This window comes from Cricetulus griseus, assembly GCF_003668045.3.
Source record: "Cricetulus griseus strain 17A/GY chromosome 1 unlocalized genomic scaffold, alternate assembly CriGri-PICRH-1.0 chr1_1, whole genome shotgun sequence".
NCBI lineage: Eukaryota > Metazoa > Chordata > Mammalia > Rodentia > Cricetidae > Cricetulus > Cricetulus griseus.
The window spans coordinates 206775376-206797496 of record NW_023276807.1 but is presented as its reverse complement, the minus strand read 5'-3'; the positions used below and the strand labels follow the sequence as shown (position 1 = coordinate 206797496).

The 22121-nt window shown below is 45.0% G+C and overlaps 3 protein-coding genes across 6 annotated transcripts in view; all 3 read right to left on the bottom strand.

Moving 5' to 3' along the window:
- Positions 1-21725, bottom strand: part of Rnase6 (ribonuclease A family member k6) — a 44608-nt gene extending 22883 nt beyond the window's left edge. The window contains exon 1 of the mRNA XM_027386610.2: positions 21601-21725. The gene's annotated coding sequence lies outside the window, so the exon portion shown is untranslated. The remainder of the gene's footprint in view (positions 1-21600) is intronic.
- Positions 780-21739, bottom strand: Rnase4 (ribonuclease A family member 4). 3 transcript variants are annotated; one of them, XM_027386607.2, is made up of 4 exons: positions 21601-21739; positions 16696-16904; positions 16482-16579; positions 780-1932 (listed from the first exon to the last, which is right to left on the bottom strand). In XM_027386607.2, exons 2-4 carry the CDS (start codon positions 16719-16721, stop codon positions 1472-1474), a joined length of 585 nt encoding a protein of 194 aa, XP_027242408.1. In that variant the 5' UTR covers positions 16722-16904; positions 21601-21739; the 3' UTR covers positions 780-1471. The 3 variants fall into 3 exon arrangements, with proteins under 3 accessions (XP_027242408.1, XP_027242410.1, XP_027242409.1); XM_027386609.2 differs by lacking the exon at positions 16482-16579; XM_027386608.2 differs by lacking the exons at positions 16482-16579; positions 16696-16904 and having other exon boundaries at positions 21601-21736.
- Positions 10095-21739, bottom strand: Ang (angiogenin). Of its 2 annotated transcripts, XM_027386612.2 has the most exons (3): positions 16696-16720; positions 16482-16579; positions 10095-10655 (listed from the first exon to the last, which is right to left on the bottom strand). In XM_027386612.2, the coding sequence occupies exon 3, from the start codon at positions 10635-10637 to the stop codon at positions 10200-10202; it is 438 nt and encodes a 145-aa protein (XP_027242413.1). In that variant the 5' UTR covers positions 10638-10655; positions 16482-16579; positions 16696-16720; the 3' UTR covers positions 10095-10199. The 2 variants fall into 2 exon arrangements, with proteins under 2 accessions (XP_027242413.1, XP_027242414.1); XM_027386613.2 differs by lacking the exons at positions 16482-16579; positions 16696-16720 and adding an exon at positions 21601-21739.
- Positions 21740-22121: the final 382 nt, after the last annotated feature.

The following is a 22121-nucleotide window of genomic DNA, read 5'->3' as shown; positions in this document are numbered from 1 at the left end:
GAGTGTCTGTCTTGCCTCAGGCTGAAGGGACCAGCTCCCTGTTTTGGCAGCCATGACAGTCTAACACATGCTTGTCTGACCTTGCCTTGGTCACTAGGAGGTCAGATGCCTGCCTTGTGGCAAAGAACCAATCAGAAGTTAGCTGGTGGTGCTATGCTTTAGGGCTCTGGGTGTGCTTTACGGACAAGTGCACAGCAATGACTCGAGGAGCATAGCAACCACCCTGGGAGGGCCTATGGGCCATAACAACCAGTTGACCAATCAACACAGGGCAAGCCCTCTAAGCCTGGAGGCACACCAATCCTGAGCCTGTGTGTACCCCTAGACACTCCCCTTACACTGCCCTATAAGATCTCTATGCTGTGGTTTCTTGGCGTCTTTCCCCGCCATCTGTCATAGTAGATGGATGAAAGGCCCGAGCTAACATGGGGTTAGCTAGTTAAACAACTGCAATAAAACCTCTTGCTGTAGGCCGGGTATTGGTGGTGCACACCTTTAATCCCAGAACTCTGGAGGTCTCCAGATCGAGTTTCAGGATAGGCTCCAAAGCTACACAGAGAGAACCTGTCTCGAACCCCCCCCCAAAAAAAACAAAAACAAAAACAAAAACAAAAATCTCTTGCTGTTTGCATCAAGTTTTTGCCTCCGCCTGGTAATTGGGGTCGTCGAAGTCCTGGGCCAAGATCCTGGGGGCCTGAGCCTCCGGGGGTCTTTCAGGGCATGACTGTTGTCAGACTAGAAAGGAATTGAAAAGACAGAGGTACACAAATCCATGCAAGTGTAGGTTCAACAGATAGTTCTTTATTATAATGAAAATGCAGAAAATCTTTCAGTTAAGCGGGGGAGGGGCGAAAGAATCTCTGTAACCTACTACATTTTTTGACACAGCTTTTTAAAAAGCTTAGTAGCAACAGACCATAATAATGCCAACTAACTCATAGTTCTCATTTTGCCCGCAAGTTATTTCCAAATTCTTTTTTCTCCCAAATTCTTAGTGGTTTCCTTAAGGGTGACATTTAGGAATAACAGAAAACATATATAATGAAGTAAGTAAAGCTCTGTGTGAGTTCCTGTTCAGTTAGATGGTCGATCTTCCACTGTTTTGATGGTCTTCACATCCTTTAACTCTAGGCTTCCTAATAAAGTAGCAGAATTGACATCAGGGGGTGGTTAGGGCATTGGAATGAGACAGCTTGGACAAAAAGGCACTTTGTAATAGTTGAAGTACTGTGTAAATACATGCAATGCCTAAGTTCCAGATGATAGACTCTGGAAGAGCCTGGCTACCAGGAGAGGTTTCCTTCTCTGGACATGGTACACTTAATACAATGGGTTATATGGGGTATATATGGCTGTAAGGCATGAGCAATGGAAACAAAGCCTGAGGCCTTCCAATACATCACTCATTACTATTTTCACCGACTCTGAGGCCAATCACCAGTCACTGGCTGCAGCAGCTGTGAGATGGCATCTATCTGTCAAAGTGCACAGGGACCTCTGGGTTACCCTCACAGGCAATGACAACTCGCCTAGTGCTTGCACTTGCCCTGTATCTACAGTTGGGAAACCTAGAGCTCCCTGTCTCTCTGCAGTCTGTGACCTTCATTACACCCTCATGACAGTTCATCCTGCCATTCTTGCACTGGATATTGGAGGTACTGCAGATGCCACGAATGTTCCAGATGTCTTCGTGGATGAAGGTGTTGAAGTGTTTGCACTGACGAGAAGTCATCTTCCGTCTCTGCATCATCAAGTTGCAGTAGTTGTCATTGCCACCTGTCTCCTGAGGGCTAACATGCTGTCGAAGGAACCGTTGGTACATTTGATTCTGGCCATAGGAGGGCTGCACAAGCCCTAACCCCAGCAGGGTCAGCACCAGGAGCAGAAGCAAGGACCAGGTCCTCTGCAGAGCCATCGATACTGAGAGAGTGCCTGAGAAGACAGCAAGAAATGGAGGGAAGAGGGTCAGGACCGGCACTGGAGAGGCACTGAGAATGGCAAAGAGAGATCTCTGGAGACTCTCCCCTCCCCTCCCTTCCATTCACGGTCTACCGATTCTTCCTGCTTCCACCTTTCCAGTCCTCTTCAATGAGAGCACAGTTTAGCCAACACCGACTTCCTTGAAAGCAAATGCTCTCCTTGCTAAATAACAGTGATAGGTATAGCCAATAGAGCAAGTCAGGGCAGAACTGAATGGGCAGTCAGTAGTCCAGGCCTGTGTGACTAGAGTGCAATACAAGGACAGGTAAATTGGCATAAGGCTGGGGTGTGAAGTTTATAAAAGAATTAGCTAGTATGATTGTTAGGGAGTGTTTTGGTGTTCTGGAAATTTCAATTCCCAAAAGTGTAGACAGACTACACCTCTGACTAGTTTACTAGTGGAGTAAATTACACATTTCTTTTTTTGGGGGGGTGGGGTGGGGGAAGAAGACTCTTTGCATCTTTGTTTAAAACAAATTCCCCCTTCCTCCCAAGGCTCGGGGACACTGAAAGGCCAGGGATGACTACAATGAAGCAGTGTTTTCCCAGAACAGCAGGGAACTTGCACATATGAAGTCACAGCTCTTTAGACAACATACACAAGACCTGTGCAGACTCAAGCCAGCCTGAATGGGAGGGGGCATGAAGCCTCACCCTTAACTGAGGAGCCTTTGGCAAGTGATATCAGGTTACAGAGAAATAGAACATTTTCTTTAAGGCTGTGTGACTCCTGGTAGGTTGACCATGTTCTGGAGGATGGTCCCACACCCAAGAGTGTCTAGGCAGAGCAAACTAGATTCAATGGGTTTAAAAAATGAAAAAGGAGGCTATGAAGTTGGGTGGGTAGGATGATGGGGGTAGCTCTGGAAGAACTGGAAGAAGACTGAATATGACTGAAGTACACTTTATGAAGTTCCCAAAGAATTAATAAAAATAGCGTTTAAACAAACAAGACAGAATAAAGACATGGCCAGTACTTTTCTACAGGAATGGCTATCAGATGCTGCCATCTGGCGGTCAGTCCTCAGATTGACTTGCAGGTTGATTGACAAGAGCAAATGAAAAAATATCATCCCTGATGCAAGAGAAGTGGAGACCCCAAAGTAATGGGGACAGTTTTTTTTAAGAGTCAAGCAGACTTAAAAATGCAAGTACAGTCCAAGAGCCTTCTCCTTCTGAGCTGGTTTGATGTATGCGGATACCATTGTACTTCTCTTCAAAGATGCTGCTCCAACGTGGCAATCCTGCACATAGCTGAGATGCGTTATGAATCATGTGTATCCTATCTGAAACCTATGCTTTGATAAGTGATAACTGCTAGTATCAAATGTAAGTGTTAACACTCCCCCCACCCATAGTCACAGCCGTGTCTATGCCTTACTTCTGTGCCTCCAGCTATCGATTTGAGATAGCATTGCTACAGTTATTAGTAGCCTCGGAGGCCATTAAGGATGGCCCCTTCCCTCATGCTTGGTTTGGGGCCCTACTTCCTGTTTCCCTGGTAACACTAGAAAGGTGAGCATCAGCTTGACACCCCTTGGGCCTCCCAATCAAAAGAATGGAATATCTGCCCCTGGGTAGTTACATGATAGTCTACTCTGCTCTGAAGATTAGAACATAACATACTATTTTCTCCTCCCTTAAGGGTTAATCCAGCTCAGCTCGTCAATCACCTGGCCAAGGGACCACCCCTCAGAAAGGCTGATTCACCTAAAAGCACACTTAGGGCATGGGAGGGCTAACTTTTCTGGGTTATCTCCGTTCTATCACTTTTCTTTCAGATACTGACCAGAGTTTCTAACTATACCTTCCTAGAACTCTAGACTTTCTTACTCTTTCTCTAACCCACTGCCTACACTTCTATCATGCGCTGCTTGCTGAACTCCATTGCTGGACTTGACTGCTTTCCTAGACCCTAACTCAAAAGGTTTGCTTTTTCCTCTTCCTCTTCTCCGTCTCCTTCCTTCTGCTAGCTACCAAGGTTTGCAGCTTGCCCTCTGTTATTTTTCTTTTAAACTCCAATAAAACTGTTCTCAAGCTTCCTTTTGAGTCTGTTTCTAAGTTATTTTTTATCAAGGAGACCCAAAAGAGGGAACAGAGCATTCTGCTAACACCATGTCAGGGAGAGGGGGACTAAGTGGTTTTGAGAGGAATGGAGGCAGAGAAAGCTGGTGTTTGATTTACTTCTGGCCCAGGTAGTTCTGTCAGCTTGTCTTAGCCTAGAGCTCAGTTTGTGTCTCAGCTTTTGGATCGCAGACCATGTGGAAGTCTCTTATCAGATGTCCTGCCTGTCAGATAGTTACATTATGATTCATAGCAGTAGCAAAAGTACAGTTTTGAAGTAGTGATGAAATATTTTACGTTGGGGGTCTTCACAACCTGAGGAACTGTATCAAAGGGCGGCAGCATTAGGAAGGTTGAGAACCACTGTCCTAGGGTCAACTGCAAAGGGAGTTTCAATTAAGAGACTTCCCAGATCAGACTGGCCTGAGGGCATGTCTGGGGTAAGGGTCTTGACTGTTAATTGATGTAGAGGAGCCCAACCCACTGTGAGCAGCACCGTTCCCTGGACTGTAGGAGAAAACCGTTCAGCAGGCCAGCCAGCAAGCAGTATTATGCCATGGTCTCTGCTTCCAGCTACTTAAAGTCCCTGCTCTGACTTCCTTCAGTGGGGGAGTGTGACCTAGAGGTGTAAGCCAGGCAGACTCTCCTGCCCCCCACCCCGTTGAGTTATGTCTGCCACGTATTCAGGGATCAAAACTATACTCTCTCTGTACAAGACCACTGACACAGATTCTACAGGGACACATAGTACTTACGTTTTAGCGTCAGCTAAACCACCTCTCATTTTACATGGCTCTTATTTACCTTCTCTAATCATGCCTTTTTTTTAAATCTAAACTATGGATTAGCAAGAAAATTGGCTACCTAGAAAACCTAAAGTATTCATGTAACAGCAAACACACACTTCAGATACACTAACCAAATGAGTAAGTAAGACATACCAAGAAACATCCTAAGTGCAGTCCAAAGTGGACATAGGCGGATCTCAAGGCTCTCACCACAAGAGAAAATCAGGCAGCCAGAGATAAAGCTGTGATGGTTGGTAGAGTGCTTGCCTAGCATGCATGAAGCCCTGGGTTCTATTCCAGCATCACACCCAGCCAGGCACGGTGGGGCACAACTTCACTCTCAATGCATAGGAGATAGAGGTAGGAATAAAAGAAATCAAGGTGACCTCTGGCTAATGTTAGGCCCCAGAAAACTCAGGCCTCCAGGGTCCCAGCCCAGGACTGCGGTCACCCCAATCACCAGGCAGATTCGAAAATTTGCTGCAAACTGCATGAGGCTTTATTGTTGTTTAATGAGTTAACCCCTTGTTAGCTCGGGTCTTTCATCCACCCGCCATGGCGGATGGCTAGCAAAGACAGCTTGAAGGGGCTGCCGAGAGATCTTGTAGGGCAGCGTAAGAGGAGTGTCCAGGGGTATGCACAGGCTCAGGATTGGCGTGCCTACAGGCTTGGAGGGCTTGCCCTGTGTTGATTGGCCAATTCGTTGTTACGGCCCATAGGCTCTCCCAGGGTGGTTGCTATGCTCTGCGAGTCATTGCTGTGCACTTGTCCGTAAAGCACACCCAGAGCTGTAAAGCATAGAGCCACCAGCTAACTTCTGATTGGTTCCTTGCCACGAGGCAGGGATCTGACTTTCTAGTGACTAGGACAAGGTCAGACAAGCACGTGTTTAGCTGTTATGGCTGCTGACAGGGGCAGGCATCTGACATTAGTGACTAAGACAAGGTAGACAAGCTGTTATGGCTGCCGAAATGGGGAGCTGGTCCCTTCCCTACAAGAGAGGGGCTTTCCAACTTAGTACACTTTTAACCAGGAATCTCCCCCAAGGCTCTCCCTATATGCCACAAATTCTCAATCAGAACTTCTTTTGACACCATGATTCCCCCTGTGCTAGCTGCTATAGTTCAGACTTTCAAAGTTCCTCAAAGTAGCGTTAGTTGAAGGCTTGGCCCCCAAGGTGGTGCTGTTTCGAGGAAGTTAGATCACTGAGGGCATGCCTTGAAGAGACCGTAAAACTACCTTAGCTTCTTCCTCCTTGTTTTCCTGGTGTGATGAGGTGAAAAGCTGCTCTGCTGCTATAATTCACTGCCTCTCCACAGGTATGAAAGTAATGGGTCAAAAGAACCTTTCCTCTTTCTCGAAGTTGACTAGCTGGAATGTGTTGTCATAGCAATGGAAAGAAGACTAACACAGAGTGCAGCTTTGGGAGATCCCTCAGTCTCTCAGCGTATCACCTTTCAAGTTCCAGAGCTATAATAATAGCACCTGTCTGTTGCGATACTTCGAGAAATAAACTTTCAACAGTTTAACAGGTCTGATCACAATGCCTAGCACACGGTAAGTCATCAGTAAAGGCTGGCAATTCTTTCCTATTTGTCCACCTTTATCCTTGAGCATGTACCTATGAGGAAAGGAGCTGAGATCAGGGTCACCTTGGGGTGCAGGGGGCAGGTCTACTTCTTTCAGAATGCAGACTTGCTACACAGTGCACAGGAAGAAGGGGAAGAAAAAGGCACCCTTACCCATTGAACAATACTGGCTTTTTCATGTTTTTTAAGACAACTTTTCTAATGAGAGACATTTGGACTTCTTCCTGTTTTCTGAAGAGATGGTGGCGATTCCTAAGACAAGCATCAGCAACTGACTTCCCAAACTTTGACTTCCCAAGCCCTTCCCAAACTTGAACACTATCAGGAAAACTGGGCTCACCCAAGTACTGGCCCACAGCTTAGGGATTGGGAAAGTGGGGCTTTGGGCCCAATTTAGGGCAATGACAACAAAAGGAGGCATTTTAGATAAAACTGCAACCCTGATATTCAGATATTCACAAGACAGCACAACTGGTGGTTTTCATTTATTATAAACTGTTTTCTAAACAAAACATCTGTATATGTGTTCATGAGTCTTGCCTAGCAGGACACCACCCGTAGGCTGGTCAGTGCACCAGACAGCATCCAACAAGCTATCTTTTATACTTGAAAACAAGTCTGACTGAAGAATGTAAAATAACCTTGAAATCTTTCTGTGACTTCCTTAAAACCCCACAGTTGTCAAAGTCACTCAATAAAAGACTAATGATAAAAAGTATATAAAGTAGCCAAGTCTTTAAAGTTTAAATTAGCTACAACAAATGAATGCCTTGGGGGTATTCTGTTAGAATCAACAATAAAACCATTCCTTGAGACAAGAGTGAGACACTGAATAGATAAAACGGGAAATTGTACATTTATATAATGGAGTACTACTTAGCAGAAAAAAGCAATGGAATCTCGAAATTTGCAGGCAAATGGATGGAACTAGAAGAAACCATCCTGAGTGAGGTAACCCAGTCACAAAAAGACAAACATGGTATGTACTCACTCGTATATGAATTTTAGATATAGAGCAAAGGATTACCAGCCTATAATCCTCTTCACCAAAGAAACTACGATACATGAAGGACTCTAAGGGATAAATGGACCCCAGGAATGGGAAGTGGCATGAACTCCTGAGCTAATTGGGAGCATGAGGGTAGGGGAGAGGGAGCTGCCACAATAAGAGCAAGAGAAGAGGAGGAGTAGAGGAGAGGAAATGGAGGAGCAGAAATATTGAGTTGGGGGAAGAATGGAGGAGAGAGCGCAGGATGAGAGATACCATTTTAGAGGGAGCCACTATAGGTCAGGAAGAGATCTGGAACCAGGGAGATCTCCAGAGACCTACAAGGATGACACGATCTGACAATCCAGGCAATGGTGGAGAGGATAACCTAAAAGCCCTTCCCCTAAAATGAGATTGATGACTACTCTTTATGCCATCCTAGAGCCCTCATCCAGTGGCTGATGGAAGCAGAGACAGACATCCACAGATATACACTGAGCTGAAATCTGGAATTTAGTTGAAGAGAGGGAGGAATGAAGAGTGAAGGGGTCTGTACCAGGTTGGAGAAACCCACAGGAACAGTTGACCTGAACAAGGGGGAGCACATCGACCCCAGATGCTGTCTGGGAGGCCAGTACAAGACTGATCCAGACCCCTGAACATGGATGTCAATAAGGAGGCCTCTGTACTCCAGGGAGCCTCTGGTGGTGGATTAGTATTTTTTCCTGGTGCAAGAAGGGACTTTGAGAGCCCATCCCACATGAAGGGATACACTCTGGCCCTGGACACATGGGGAAGGGCCCAGGACCAGCACAGGAAGATTTGGTGGACACTGCAGAGCCCCCGTTGAGGGCCCTACCCTGCCTGGGGAGTGGTGGGTGGATGGGGTGGGGGATAGGTTGGGGGTGGGGGAGGAGGGATGGGGGTGAGGGGAGGGAGAGGGAGAAGGGACTTACATGTGAGACAAGCTTGTTCCCTAACTTGAACTAATAAAAACAAAAACAAAAACAAAACAAAACAAAAAAACAAAACAAACAAACAAACAAACAAAAAAACGGGGGGGCTGGAGAGATGGCTCAGAGGTTAAGAGCACTGACTGTTCTTCCAGAGGTCCTGAGTTCAATTCCCAGCAACCACATGGTGGCTCACAACCATCTATAGTGAGATCTGGTGCCCTCTTCTGGTGTGCAGATATACATGGAAGCAGAATGTTGTATACATAATAAAGAAATAAAATCTTTTTAAAAAAATGGGAAATTGGAAGGGCTGTAAGAAGGGAACAGAGCCCCTGCTTGGCAGTGTGGGAAGCCCCTTCGTGGCAGCATGGGAAGCAAGCATTTCATCACAATTAACAACTGCATAAGACCTTCCTCTCTTGCCAGTCGTAAACTTACACTTTCCAAGAACCCAAAAAGAAACTTTATTCCCAAGGAGAAGATGTGTACCAAACCCCTTTTTCAACCCTGGTGGCTCGTGATTCTACCTTTGGAGATTGTAATTCCATCAAAGGCATCTCCTGAGCGACTCTATAATCTCACTTATCAAAAGACAGAGAAAAGGGGGCTTGAGATGGCTCAGCAGTTAAGAACTGTTCTTGCAGAGGACCTGGGTTTGGATCCGAGCATACGCCATGACTGTCTATACCTCTAGCTCCAGGGAATCCAGCAACCCTTCTGACCTCCCTGGGTACCAGGCACACATGCGGTTCCCATACATACACATAGGCAAAATACCTATAATAAAATATACATAAAATAAAATTAGTAATTTTTTAAAGAGAGGGAGAAGGAGGGATGTTCTGGCAGCCTTTTAGGATGGTACCCGAATTGTACATATGACTGATTAATACATGACTCTCTGTTGGGAAGCCCATACCCACATTTGGGTATGGCTCCCTTCTCAGTCCCTCTCTCATCACCTTTATGTTGACAGCCTATGTTAAAAATTATCATTTATAGGGGCTGCAGAGGTGGTTCAGAGGTTAGGAGCACTGGATGCTCTTCCAGAGGTGCTGAGTTCAATTCTCAGCAACCACAAGTTGGCTCACAACCATCTACAATGAGACCTGGTGTTTCCTTCTGGCCTGCAGGCATGCATAATAAATAAACCTTTAAAAATAGAATTGATAAAAATCTCCAACTCTGCTTCATACAGACTAGTCTTGAAATTGTTGTCTGTGTGAAACCATCAATCTGGTTTGGTCAGAGTTGAGGTCCCTAAAAAAATCAAGGGAACTCATTAGGATTCTGAGGATGACAGCATGAAGTTGTGACTACCCCCTCAGTGCTGACAGTCTCATGCTGGTTTGTGTAGGGGTGTAAGTAAGAGAAGGGAGGAGTGGGTGGGGAGGATGTTTTTGGTGTGTTGGCTCTCAGTCCTGACGCCCTTTCCCTAAGGGCTCCTTTAGTGACCTATTACTTAATAGACAACTTGGCTTTTTTGGAAATCCTCATCTGGCCTGTCTGTAAATCAGTTATCATCCTCACCAACACAGAAAGATGAAGTCCACCCTCCCATTGATTGGCAGAAGGAAAAACACCTCCGTTCCTGTCCCTTCCCCCAGGGGAGCAGCTGAGTAGAAAAAATAGGAAAAGCTAAGTTTACTAGGAACTAGTGACTCTTCCTGATGGATTCTTAAGGGCTTTAGAGACACCTTTATTTATGTGCATTGATAATCAGGAGACATAAGTTTTGGATAGTTTATTTTCTGGCTGCTGTCAGTGAATGTTGCCATCAGTGTTCTGGGGTAAGAGGGGATAAAAAGCCAACTCTGTGCCAGGGGCCTGCTGGCTATGAACTGAAAAAGGACTCGTCTAAGTGGACAGGTAAGCCATTTTCACAGGCAATAACGATGTATCTGAACCCTCTGGAGGCTCGGTACCGGCATGGAGGCCGGGGAGACCCTCCACTATGCCTGCAAATGGTGATCTGGAATTGAGAGGTGCTTTTTCTTAAGTTATTTGTGTAAGGAGTTCCACTTGTTTCACAGATGGCCTTGATGTTGTCCTTGGTGCCATGAATAAAGGTGTTGAGCTCTTTGCAGGGAGAGGTCAGCTTTCGCCTTCTCATTATACTGTTACAGTATCTGTCGTCCCGACCCGTTGGATGGGCATCATAGTGCTGGTTCAGGAATGTGATATACCTGGGGTCATTCTGGGACAGAGTTGGTGGGATGGAAATCAGACCCAGCATGAAGACCAACAACAAGGGGCCCAGACTCATTGTCATCTCTTCCAACAGAGATTCCTGCCAAAAAACAAGAAAGTAGGAACAATAGGGCCATGGAACAACATTCTAACTTAGGCTAAAAGGGTGGAGACTTTTCTCTCTGATACATAACAAATCAGTTGTCCTCAGTCATCTAATTCCATCTTTGCTTTGGCCTTTCTAATTAACTCCATGACCCAGGCATCTTCCTCTAACTTTTAGGATCACCATCAGTCATAGCACAATTACAAACTATTTATATTCTTAGTCACATATTACTTAACTTGAAAGCAAACATTACTCAACTCCCTATTGGTCCCAGGAACTGTGCTAGATCCTGGGCCATAAAGACCTTTAAGACAGGCTAAGGCCTGGTGTAGTGGTATGTCTCTAACTCCCAGCTACTTGAGAACCTGAGGCAGGAGAATCCTTGAGCTCTGGAGTTCCACACTAACTTAGGCAACATAGAAGACTCTGTTTTGGGGGTAGAGGGGAAGAATAGAATAGAAATGTGGCATCCTGGGGAAGCAATGGGGCCTCCTGAGGTGAAATAAATGGTGACATAGGAGATGAGAGTCATGAGGAATGACTTCTGGGGGATCATGAGCATAGGGACAGCCAATACCCCAAGGCCACCAAGATGGGATTCCAGGAACTCAGGCTACTCAGTTCCACACCGATGAGGAAAACTGTTGAGAGCAAATCACCTTGGAGTGAGGTGGGGCAGGCTATGTCTCCCAGAGGGCAGAGTTACTACTCAGTGCATAGGAAGAATGGAACAAGGGTGCAGTACTTGAAGTGGGCTTGGAAGCAAAGCTTATAGAGCAAAAGGGGAATGCAGGCTTGCCCTTTAGAGTGTCTCACTTCAGAAACCCTTTGGATGATTCGAGAGAATAGTTTCTAGTCTCCTCTATGTTGTAATATGGTTAACACAGGCACATGATCTTACAGCATGGTAAAACAAAACATAACAAAACAAAACTGAGATCTCTTCAGGAAGCCAAAGGACTTAAGATATGCAGTAAGGGGCTGGAGAGATGGCTCAGAGGTTAAGAGTACCGGATGTTCTTCCAGAGGTCCTGAGTTCAATTCCCAGCAACCACATGGTGGCTCACAACCATCTATAATGAGATCTGGTGCTCTCTTCTGGTGTGCAGAAATACATGGAAGCAGAATGTTGCATATATAATAAATAAATAAAGTCTTTTTTAAAAAAGATATGCAGTAAGATCTTCCTGAAAAGGACAGAGAGATGACCTCTGCCATCATCCCTCAAGAGCTCTCAGCTCACCCTGCACCACAGGCATCCATCACAAAACACATATCTTAGGACCAAAAATGCCTTCTGCTGGAGCTTGACCCTCTTATGGACTTCTGAAAGATGTTATTTCTAATGAAATTTGGAATTCTGAGAACCGAGAGGCACTAGGTGTTTGTGGCAAGCAGTTTGCCCTTCAGTCTTTGGAGAGAAATGTAAAGATCATTCCGAGAATCAACAACCCTCCTCATAATGGGGCAGCAGGGATGGCTCGGCAGTTAAAAGTGCATACTGCTCTTGCAGGTGACCTGAGTTTGGGTCCAAATCTCACACTGAACAGCAGCTCACATCGACCTGCAACTCCAGTTCTAGGGGCTCTAATGCTCCTGGCCTCTGTGGGTACATACACTCTCTTACACATACCTTCCCACAGACATGCATGCATGTATACACTGAAGATAATAAAAATTAATCTTTTTTAAAAAAGCACTATAAGGAGAAAATAATTCGGTAAGTAAAAATCTGGGCTTGAGGACATGCTGTGAAGGGGGAAACATAAGTATCCCCTACTATCTATCCCAGTAACTAATAAGTTTTAGGCCCCAGAAAACATAGTAGACAGCTTCTGAGGAACATATACACAAATGTGCATTTCCCCACCAAACTCACTGTAGGTTTATACCCCAATATATTAGAGAGCAATGAATGCCCCGGAATTAGCAACAACAACAACAGTTTGGAATTTTTTTTTCTTGATACAGGGTCTTTCTATGTAGCTCAGGCTAGTCTGAAACTCTTGATTAAGAGTTGTGATCCATGCACATGGATCACAGCATAACTGGTCCATGGCTTAATAAGCTACTTCCATACATAATAAGCTGTATCCACTCCCCATCCTTAGGTATTCTTTTTTTATTAACAAGGATGTCCCAAGATGCCCTTCAGTGATGGAATGAGATAATGTATAGCCAAAATGGACCAGCTCATTGATGCTTATCTTTCAGACTCTACTGTAATATGTATTAGTGATTCCTGTCATTGCCCAAATATCTACAGAATACCATGAAGAAACTTGAAGTACCAGAAGGATATGAAAACACTCCCAAGCCTATTAGTAATATATTACTTCATAAAAAAATAAACCCTGGGACAAGCAGGTAATCAGACAGAAAATGGAGCTGACATAGGTCTTCTCATTCAAGTTTGGTCTCTCATACTATCCACTGCTCAGTCTGCAGAAGTCTAGTCATGCATTCTTCAAATGCTAGTTCTCCACTTCATGAAGCAAAATCCTCTTGTCTATGAAGGTAGCCTGGGGACAAGGCATCCCACCATAACGGTCAAACCCTCTGCTTTGAAATGTATTAACCGTGTTGGAACTGTGTGGTGTGGAGAAGTGAGTGAAGACAGCAGCAGTGCTCAGGACCAATTATGCAAATGTGCTGCAGCATCAGTATTCTCCTAGCAGTGCTTACGAGTGTATAACCAAGAGATCGTCTGAAACATTTTGTAGAAACAAATCTACTCCTGCTTGAAAATTATCATCCATCAAGTAAAAATTATGTGTTACTAAACTATAGACATTTATAATAAAAGACACAATGTTAATAATAATTAAAAAAAAAACTATCAAGCCCAGTTAATGTAGTTCTGGGGAGATGGAGGCAGGAGCACCAGAAGCTCAAGGCCAGATGGAGAGAGTTCGTGAGTTCAATTCCCAGAAACCACATGGCTCACAACCATCTGTACTGAAATCTGGGGCCCTCTTCTGGCCTGCAGGCATATATGCAGGCAGAATGCTGTATACATAAAATAAATCAGAAGAAGAAGAAGAAGAAGAAGAAGAAGAAGAAGAAGAAGAAGAAGAAGAAGAAGAAGAAGAAGAAGAAGAAGGAAGAAGGAAGAAGGAAGAAGAAGAAGAAAAGTAGTTAGTTCAAGGCCATCTTTGGCTCTATATCCAGTTCAAGGACAGCCTGGGATATAGGAGACCTTGCCTGTAAATAAATAAATGCAAAGAATGTTGCATCTTTCAGCCTGAAGAAATGTGTTACTGAAAGAGAAGATCAGCCCCAGATAAAAGGTTTATTCTTTTCTTTTCCCTAAAGTGTAGTACATTTTCAGCTGCATTAAGTTAATCATTAATTTTATTTTGTGTTTCTCTCATGTGTAAGTCTGAACACTTTTACTTTTACCATGTATGTGTGTGTGAAAAAGGCAAAGTTCTGGCACTCAGCCTGTATGCAATTTGTTCCCCATTGCAGGGCAAGGGAGAACAGCAGGAATCAAGGGGGTCAGGGGCCTAAGGCCTTCCTGAGCCTGTGGGAGACGGGTGATTGACGGGGAAATGAACTGATGCTAACCCACCCTCTCTGTTTCATGATAACCGTAGACAAACTCAGTATATGGCTAAAGAATACCAAATTCTTGTCATTTCACAGTACTGAAATAACGAACTTCCATTAAGTATGTAGATTATAATCTGTAACAGACTCAAACTCGAGTGTGTTTTGCTGTTTATTGAGAAAAGATGGTGCCTGAGTGTAGAAGGGACAGCCACCCCCGAAGAACAACCAGCCTTCACATGCTCTGGCTGCTCCAGCAGAGCTGCCAGGCTGTGTGACACCAGCTCTTCACGTTTATCTTGGGGTCATCTTGGGGTGTGATTTCTCTTCAGAAATTAGGAAGATGCATGCCTGCAATCATAGAACAGGCAAGTAGGACCGCTGGAAGTTTGGGGCTTCCTCGGTTGCCTAGTGAGATCCATGCCAACCTAAACACACAGACAATAGCAAGAGCTGGTAGTACTTGAAAAACATCACGAGGGGGCAGCAGTGGATAGGGATGCTGCCATTTGGTAAAGACAGTGGGCCCTTGTGGAGGTGCCAACCTGTGCTTAAGACCTTGTAGGAGTGCAGGCTGTGGGGAATGTGAACTGGCAAGCAACCTTGGTAGGTTTTAGGTAGTTAAGACACCAAAGCAAAAGCCATAAGGTGGAAGATCTAAATGCATAGAATATCACAAAGCAGATATTTGCCAGCTCTCAGGTTTCCAAGCACATGGTTATCCGTGCTATCTTAGGAAAACAACCATTTACCTGTCCATATTTCCTCATGCTGTATAATCTACAACCGAGTGGGACTGTTATTCTTTACCTTGAACCATAGTGCTTGCTTCACGGCAGACTCTCAAAATCCCCTTGGTGATTAACTTCTATTTCTTCTTCAGGCCTATGCTTTACCATCCATAAATGAGAGGGGTTCTAGCTTTGAAAGTCTGAGGGTCTATGGTTCTCACTAAGCTAATAGACCCTTTACCAGTTTCATTAGCAAAATTCAGTAACATTGGAATTACAGGACAAATTTATATAAAGTTGTTGGTGGTACAAGGTACCAACTGGAAGAAAGAGGTGATGGGACAACCTTGGCCCGATCTCGCTGAAACACATCCTCCATGAAGGTTGTCTGTGTAACCCAAGCCCATGTATCATCAATAGACAAACACTACAAGGGGTATTGCCTCCTAAAAAGACATTTGCTTTTTAGAATTTGAAAGCACTCAGGCTTATGTGGCCACAGGTAAAGGGCTAACTTGTTTCTAACTTGCAGAAATTGCACATTGATTTTTTTTACCAGCTCACCTAATGCAGTTCTCAGGCTTATTATAACTTCATTTCTCTAAAACACCCAGAAACCGAATCCCAGCAGCACACCACAAACACCAATGTCTACACTTGCAACTGTCTAACTCGAATATTTAACTCTAAATTTCCCCCAACACTAGGTGAGGTATTATTGTGAGACTACAAGTGACAGACAGCTGGGTTATTTTGGGTGCAGATGTAAATCTGACAAGACCAAAGGTGCTGAACCCTTAGCCACATACACTGAACACACGACTGTCATTCAGATTTCTGTCAGAAGGTTATGTTCCACCTCTCCTGTAGACTAGTCCTCACAAGAATTGCTGTTCTCCATTGGCAGTACTTTGCACCCAAGAGATGTAGCAAGGTTGACGGTGTGGTGAGAACCTTTCACAGCTATACCTTCACTTATTATGTATCCCCAGCAACACTTCCAGAGGGAAGCCATAAGGCCAGGTGCCTAGTCTTCCTTCGAATGGTTCCTTCTTTCTTCCCCCAACCTACCATCTTTTGATCTTGGGACACATTCCTTTTTGTTCTTAAAGAGCATCTACAATTTTTTTTTTTAAGGAAAGAAATGTGTAGGAAACAGTGCTGAAAGCATACTTCATGGTTTGGGGTTTTCTTGTTCTTCCTTCCAAGCTATATGTTTGTTAAGGAACACAACAGTTCAGACGCCCTTCAGCAAATGGTTTCCCAAGCCTTTGGGAGATTTTATCACAATTGAGGAGTCCCTCCTATACCTCCATCTCCTTGCTCTCAATTCCATTAATTTATCTTCATCCAGATACAAACTATCCCAAAAGAAACCTGATTTCATTTTAAATTTAGACTCCAACTCATTTTCGTTTTAGTGTATGAGCTTGGGCCCAGAGTCCTAAGGAGGGATAATTAGTTTCATTAAAATAGATGAATGGCTAGGAAGAGTACAAAGAAAGAGACATAGACCCAGGAGGAAGAAACTTACAACAGTTGGCCAGTTCTTCTCCTGTGGAGATGAGACCCTCTGTTTGTTTGCTCCTGGAGACCGGGTCCAGCAGTGTGAAGCCAGTGGCTCCTTTCAGTCTGGTTATATAGAGTGCTCATGTGAGGGGGTGGGGAGAACATATCCAAGGACCTCTACTTTGGCAGAAACATGTAAATCAAGGACACTAATAGTGGGCAAACAAGGAGTCACTCACCTTTTCCCTGGGCATGACTGGGTCATATATTAACCAACTGGTAGACACGATGTTTGCTCAGAGACGATGTTTGCTAGGTACGGCCTTTTGTTCCAAAGCTACCTCTTTCCCGATGTGCAGGGTCCTTGCCCTGGCTCACAGTAGGACTGGGGTTTCACTCTTCATATGCCATATGCAAGGTCAACTCCAAGAACCACTTTGGAAGAAGTCTAGAGGAAGCAGTAAGGCAGTTGTGCTCCCACCTCTTCAAGTCGCAGAAATACCTTTACAGCATTTCCTGGGCTCATCCTCCCTTCACCCATCCACAGGAAACAAAACCTGACTGCCAGCCTTCTGTTCTTTAAAGTGCAATTTCGAAACCAATTGCCCGTATCTAACCATCACCAAAACTATGTAAAGAAGGTATTGTGTACATCTGTTCTGCTTTTGAGGGAACACCAAGACTAAACAGCAGATAAACCATGAGGTCAGACTTCTAACACCCAGAAAGCACACAGGGAGGAACTAAAGAGGTTCACTAGAATTGTTACATATTCATCTTCAGGGCTGGACAGGTGGCTCAGGGGTTACGGGCGCGGGCAGCTCTTCAGAGGACCCAGGCTCAACTCTTGGCACCTACATGGCGGCTCACAACCATCTATAATGATACCTTCTTCTGGCCTTCCCAGGCCTTGCAAATGCCCGGTACACAGACACACACACAGGCAAAATACCCACATACAGAAAACAAACACATAAAATGTAAAGAATTGTTATATACAATTATTGTCTGTGGAGGGCAAGATTACAATAGTTTAGCTCTTTATCAATTTCTAGACTTTGCTCTATCATTCTGTGTAGATATTTGTGTATAATTTAAGATGTACTAATTTCTTAAAAAAAAAACAGTAGAAAAAACAAAACAAAACCACTTTCAGGTTGACAATGAGAGAAGAGAGGTGGAGGTAAGGGGGAAAACGCTTCTCCTCAAATGAGAACCCTGTCGGGGGTGGGGGGAGGGGGGATGTTTTGAGGTGAGTCTGGTCACAAGAACCAAACTTGTGCCAGGAGGGAGGAGGAGCATCAGGTGACTAACTTGTTCTAGCAGGAATAAGAAGACAGCATGTGGCATCTTCAGACTACTCCAGCAGGGCTGTCCCTCTGTGTAGCAGGAACAGAACTCCTTCAGGAAGCTCAGGCAGGAAAGATGCAAGCAGGCAGCCTCAGGGCACTGACTCAGGCGCACTCACACCTGGACTTGGGAACACTGGCAAGACTGGGCTCATCTAGAGTTCCCACAGAATGGGTGGGATGGATCTGACTTCACTTCAGGTTGGTCTAACTGAGGAAAGAGGCTGTCAACCTTCCTTTGAGAGTTAGTTAATCTCATTGTCTCTCCATTAGGTGGAACCTTTCCAGAGAAGAATATTTGTTACTCATTTCTTCATTCTTAGTGACTGACACCTAAGTCCTCATCAACTGACCGAGAGCCTCTAACCATGCAAACTCTCTGGGCTTCTCTTTAAAGGTTCAGAGATACAAGATTTGGTAGCAGTTACTAAATAAAGCTTGATCGCAAGTAAAGCAATCTGAGCTAAGGGAGTTGGCTGATACTTATTCTGGGGACTGATGAGTAAAATCTCTAGGAGAATAACCTCTTTTAAAAAGTGCATGCCTTTGATCCCAGCACTTAGGAGGCAGAGGGAGGACGATCTCCGTGAGTTTGAGGCCAGTTTGATCTACAGAGCAAGTTCCAGGACAGCCAGGGCTACACAGAGAAAACCTGTCTCAAACAAACAAACAAACAAATAAACAAACAGAAGCTGCCCAGAATATGCACTCCCTGAGGGACACACTTCCTACGAACAGGGCCTGACAGCTTGAGGAGGATGGGTGGCATGGGAACCTGGAAAGGACAAACCTCCATACTTTTCAGTTTTGTTGAGGCACAGCCCTGCTTGAAGTTCCCCTTTGTCCCTGTCCCTTTCCCTTCCCCCTGCACTCCTAACCCAACTGTGAGCTGAAAGGAAATGAGACTGGGGTTGTGATTAGATGACTCAGCAAGCGGTCTTAGCCTGCCTTCTGTCTCTGCATTGGTGACTTGAGGGACTACAGTCTCTGGAAGGAAGGCACAAGCACACTTCTGACCAGTGTTTCCATGTGACAAGTGCCAAACTTTGTTCTGCCAAATGACAAAATGTAAAGTGTTTCAGAAGGACAGAGAAGCAATAGTATCGGGGACCTTCAAGGTGAGACCTCTACTGATATCCAGCTAAGCACCGGAATGTTCAGTGTGCAAACATACCTATTTGATGTATGATCACACATCACTTTTTAAGCAGATGTGGAAGAACTGAGCTCTAGAATCATCAACCACTCATCTGTTAGAGGAGAACAGCCAAGTGTATTGCAACACCAGGATGGCCTCATCAGCCCCCAGGGGACATACCAGCCAACTCCCTTAGCCAGAGTTGACCTATCAGTGAGGCCCTTTCTGGTAAACAGCTGCAAAGCAGACACTTCACCCTAACCCACAGCACACACACCACCTTGTCCAAACAGAGCCGCCTCTTTTCTTCAGAACTGTGTAAGAATGCCACAGAGTAACCAAAGGGACATCACAGCAGTCAAGGCCCTTCTCTGAAGTGGCCGGCCCCTCACCTGCCAGCTCGGAGGATTTAGAACTTGCTCATTTCCTTGACAAAAGGCCAGGAATTTTTTTTTTTTTTCAAGTTGGCACATATTGAAACAGAAATGGGTATTTTTAAATTTTGTATTTTATTAAGGCTCAAAGAATTATAGTCTATGAACGAGGAACGTGTGTGTGTGTGTGTGTGTGTGTGTGTGTGTGTGTGTGTGTGTGTGTGTGTTGCTAAGGTTCAGACCCAGTACCTCAGACACGCTGCTTAGACTACAACTGAGCCACACCCCTGGGCCTGAATATTATATCTTTGTCAGTAATTTTAACTCATATAAAACAACTGCCAATTTTAAAAAATATTCACTTAAAAAGTTTTAACCACCTGGGCAGTGGTGGTGCATGCCTTTAATCCCAGCATTCAGGAGGCAGAGGCAGATGGAACTCAGAGAGCTGAGTTCGAGGCCAAGCTTTTCTATAGAGTTAGTTCCAGGACAGGATATAAAGTTTTTGAATTTTGAATGAGTCATGCCATTCTCCTTCCAAGAATTGTAGTGTTTGGACATTTCCCCCCTTTATATGGAGTATGTACATTTGACTCTGTCCTTAGGACTCATTGAAGAATCAAGTGTGGAAGGTATGAGTGAACTGTGTAAATTCCTTTACAATGCTAACTTAACACTTAATCAGTGACAGAAGCAACAACTAAAAGAGAAAAGCTCACTGGACTAGGGCTTGAGAAAGTGGGTTCACCCATGGTTGAGGGAGGGAGATTGGGAACAAATTCCTGATGACTTCCCTGAATCTCCAAACAAGATACAAATTAAACATTCACTTTCCAGCACACGGGGCTTTGGCCTATTCCTGGCTTCCAATTATTCTCAGAATAACTGTTTACAGAGATTGCTCTCTGCTCAAATACAGATACAATGGAAAATCTCAAGAGCTGTTTCACCAGCCTGCATCAGGACTCTTTCTGATCCATGATTGGAGTCATACTAATAATGCCTCAGACAAACAGTCCATGGGATTCAGAGAGAATAAGGATGAGACAGAAGCTCATGGGAGCTCTGCACCCCACAAAGCTGAGACACTGATGAACTAACTCATGATGCTTTCAGGCCTATCTCTGACCCTGGCCATAGCTAGCCTGCTTTTTCTAAACAACCCCTGTTAAACTACAGCTCAACTCCACATTATCCAAAATCGTGTTAAAGATGACAACAGGCGGTTGCTTATGACAATCTCTCTGACCTTCACTTTACAGATGAGGAAGGAAATTGAGAAACAAAGAAACGGACATTAATTGACCAAGGAACATTTGGCATTCCTGTGATTAGACACTTTCTAATGTACAATATGACTTTTACATCCCATTGCAATGATTTCTAGAAACATCATTGATTTTTAAAGCAACACTAAAAAATCATTTAAAGAAAACCAACACTGATTATTTCCACAAATCTCCCAAATATTTGACTTCCCCTTTTATCAGCGAAGAGTTTCTTGAATTAAAGCCGGTGTGACTAGCAAGCTGGCCCAGCGCTGAGTGGTGCGCTGCTCTTTGAATAGCTCTTTCAAGAGTTGCCGGGCTTTCGGGAGTTGGCCAGGAGCTGTTCAGATAGATAAGGCTACTGAGGTTTCTAGCGATTGCATGTATGAACTAACTGTAAAAATTACTGCCGTCACAGAGGGAAGATCCTGCTGGACCACTGGAGATGTCCCAGTGTAAGGACGTAGCTCCTATTTGCACTGGCACTTCAGAGCAAGAGAATCCCAACCGCCCACTGACAAGGCATGGAGGAGGCTACTGACGCTTGTCTCCAAAAGTTACACAACCCACTTAAGGGTGAGCTAAGGGCTCGCGGGGGTCAGGAAATAGAAAAAGAAAAACACTAGCCCTCAAATGTTAAGTCATGCCTGCACAACCTTGACAGGCCTTTTCCACAAATCTGATGCCAACCCAGGAACCCTCAGATCTTCCTTATCTGAGCAAACGCGGGCGGGGTTCCTGGAACTCCTCCCTTGGCAGATTCTGTGGTCCCCTCTGAGTCTGGGTTCTAGACAAAGGCATCCACGCCGGACTCTGCCAAGCTGAGGAGAGGGAACTGTGGAAAGAGTATTGCCAACTCTGGCAAGAGTTGATACCTGCCACACCTCAGCTCCGAAATCAATCAGACCCGAAAAGTGGTCTCCCAGGACCCCCACAACTGCCCTTGCTTGGAAAGGAGTTCCACAGACAAAACCGCTCCTGGCCAAACTATGGAGGAGCAGGAGTAGAAACCCACCTGGCGCGGAACTGGAGGCGGCGACTTTATTTCTCACCCTTTTTTCCTAGTGGGATTCCGAATAGTAGAAATGCAATTTCCTTCGGAATCTCGTCGCGGATATGGGTGAGGTCGGCGTTGCCTGGCCACGCAAACAGACTGGGGCCGGGTGCAGAGGAGCGGAGGGTGGGCGTTCCAGCCTCGGTGGCTGGGACCGCACCCCATTTCTCCAAGGATGCCCCTCCCCGCTGGGCCTGCTTGCAGAACTCAAAGAAGTAACCCCAGACTCCTTCCTAGCAGGGAACCAGTGTGAGTTCTACACAGGAACCAAACTGGCAGATGTCCGGAGGACCTCTACGAGGAACACAAGCCGCAGACGCTCCATGACACAGGGGGACCCTGTGAGGTTGCCCGGGGAAAGCTCCAGGAACCCCCAAATTTAGTATTTGCATAGTCCTGTGATACCATCTCTTTCTGTAGGATAGTTGTAACTGGAGAAAGTTTGTAGAGAAGTGAACCATATCCAATTACTAAAGAATGTA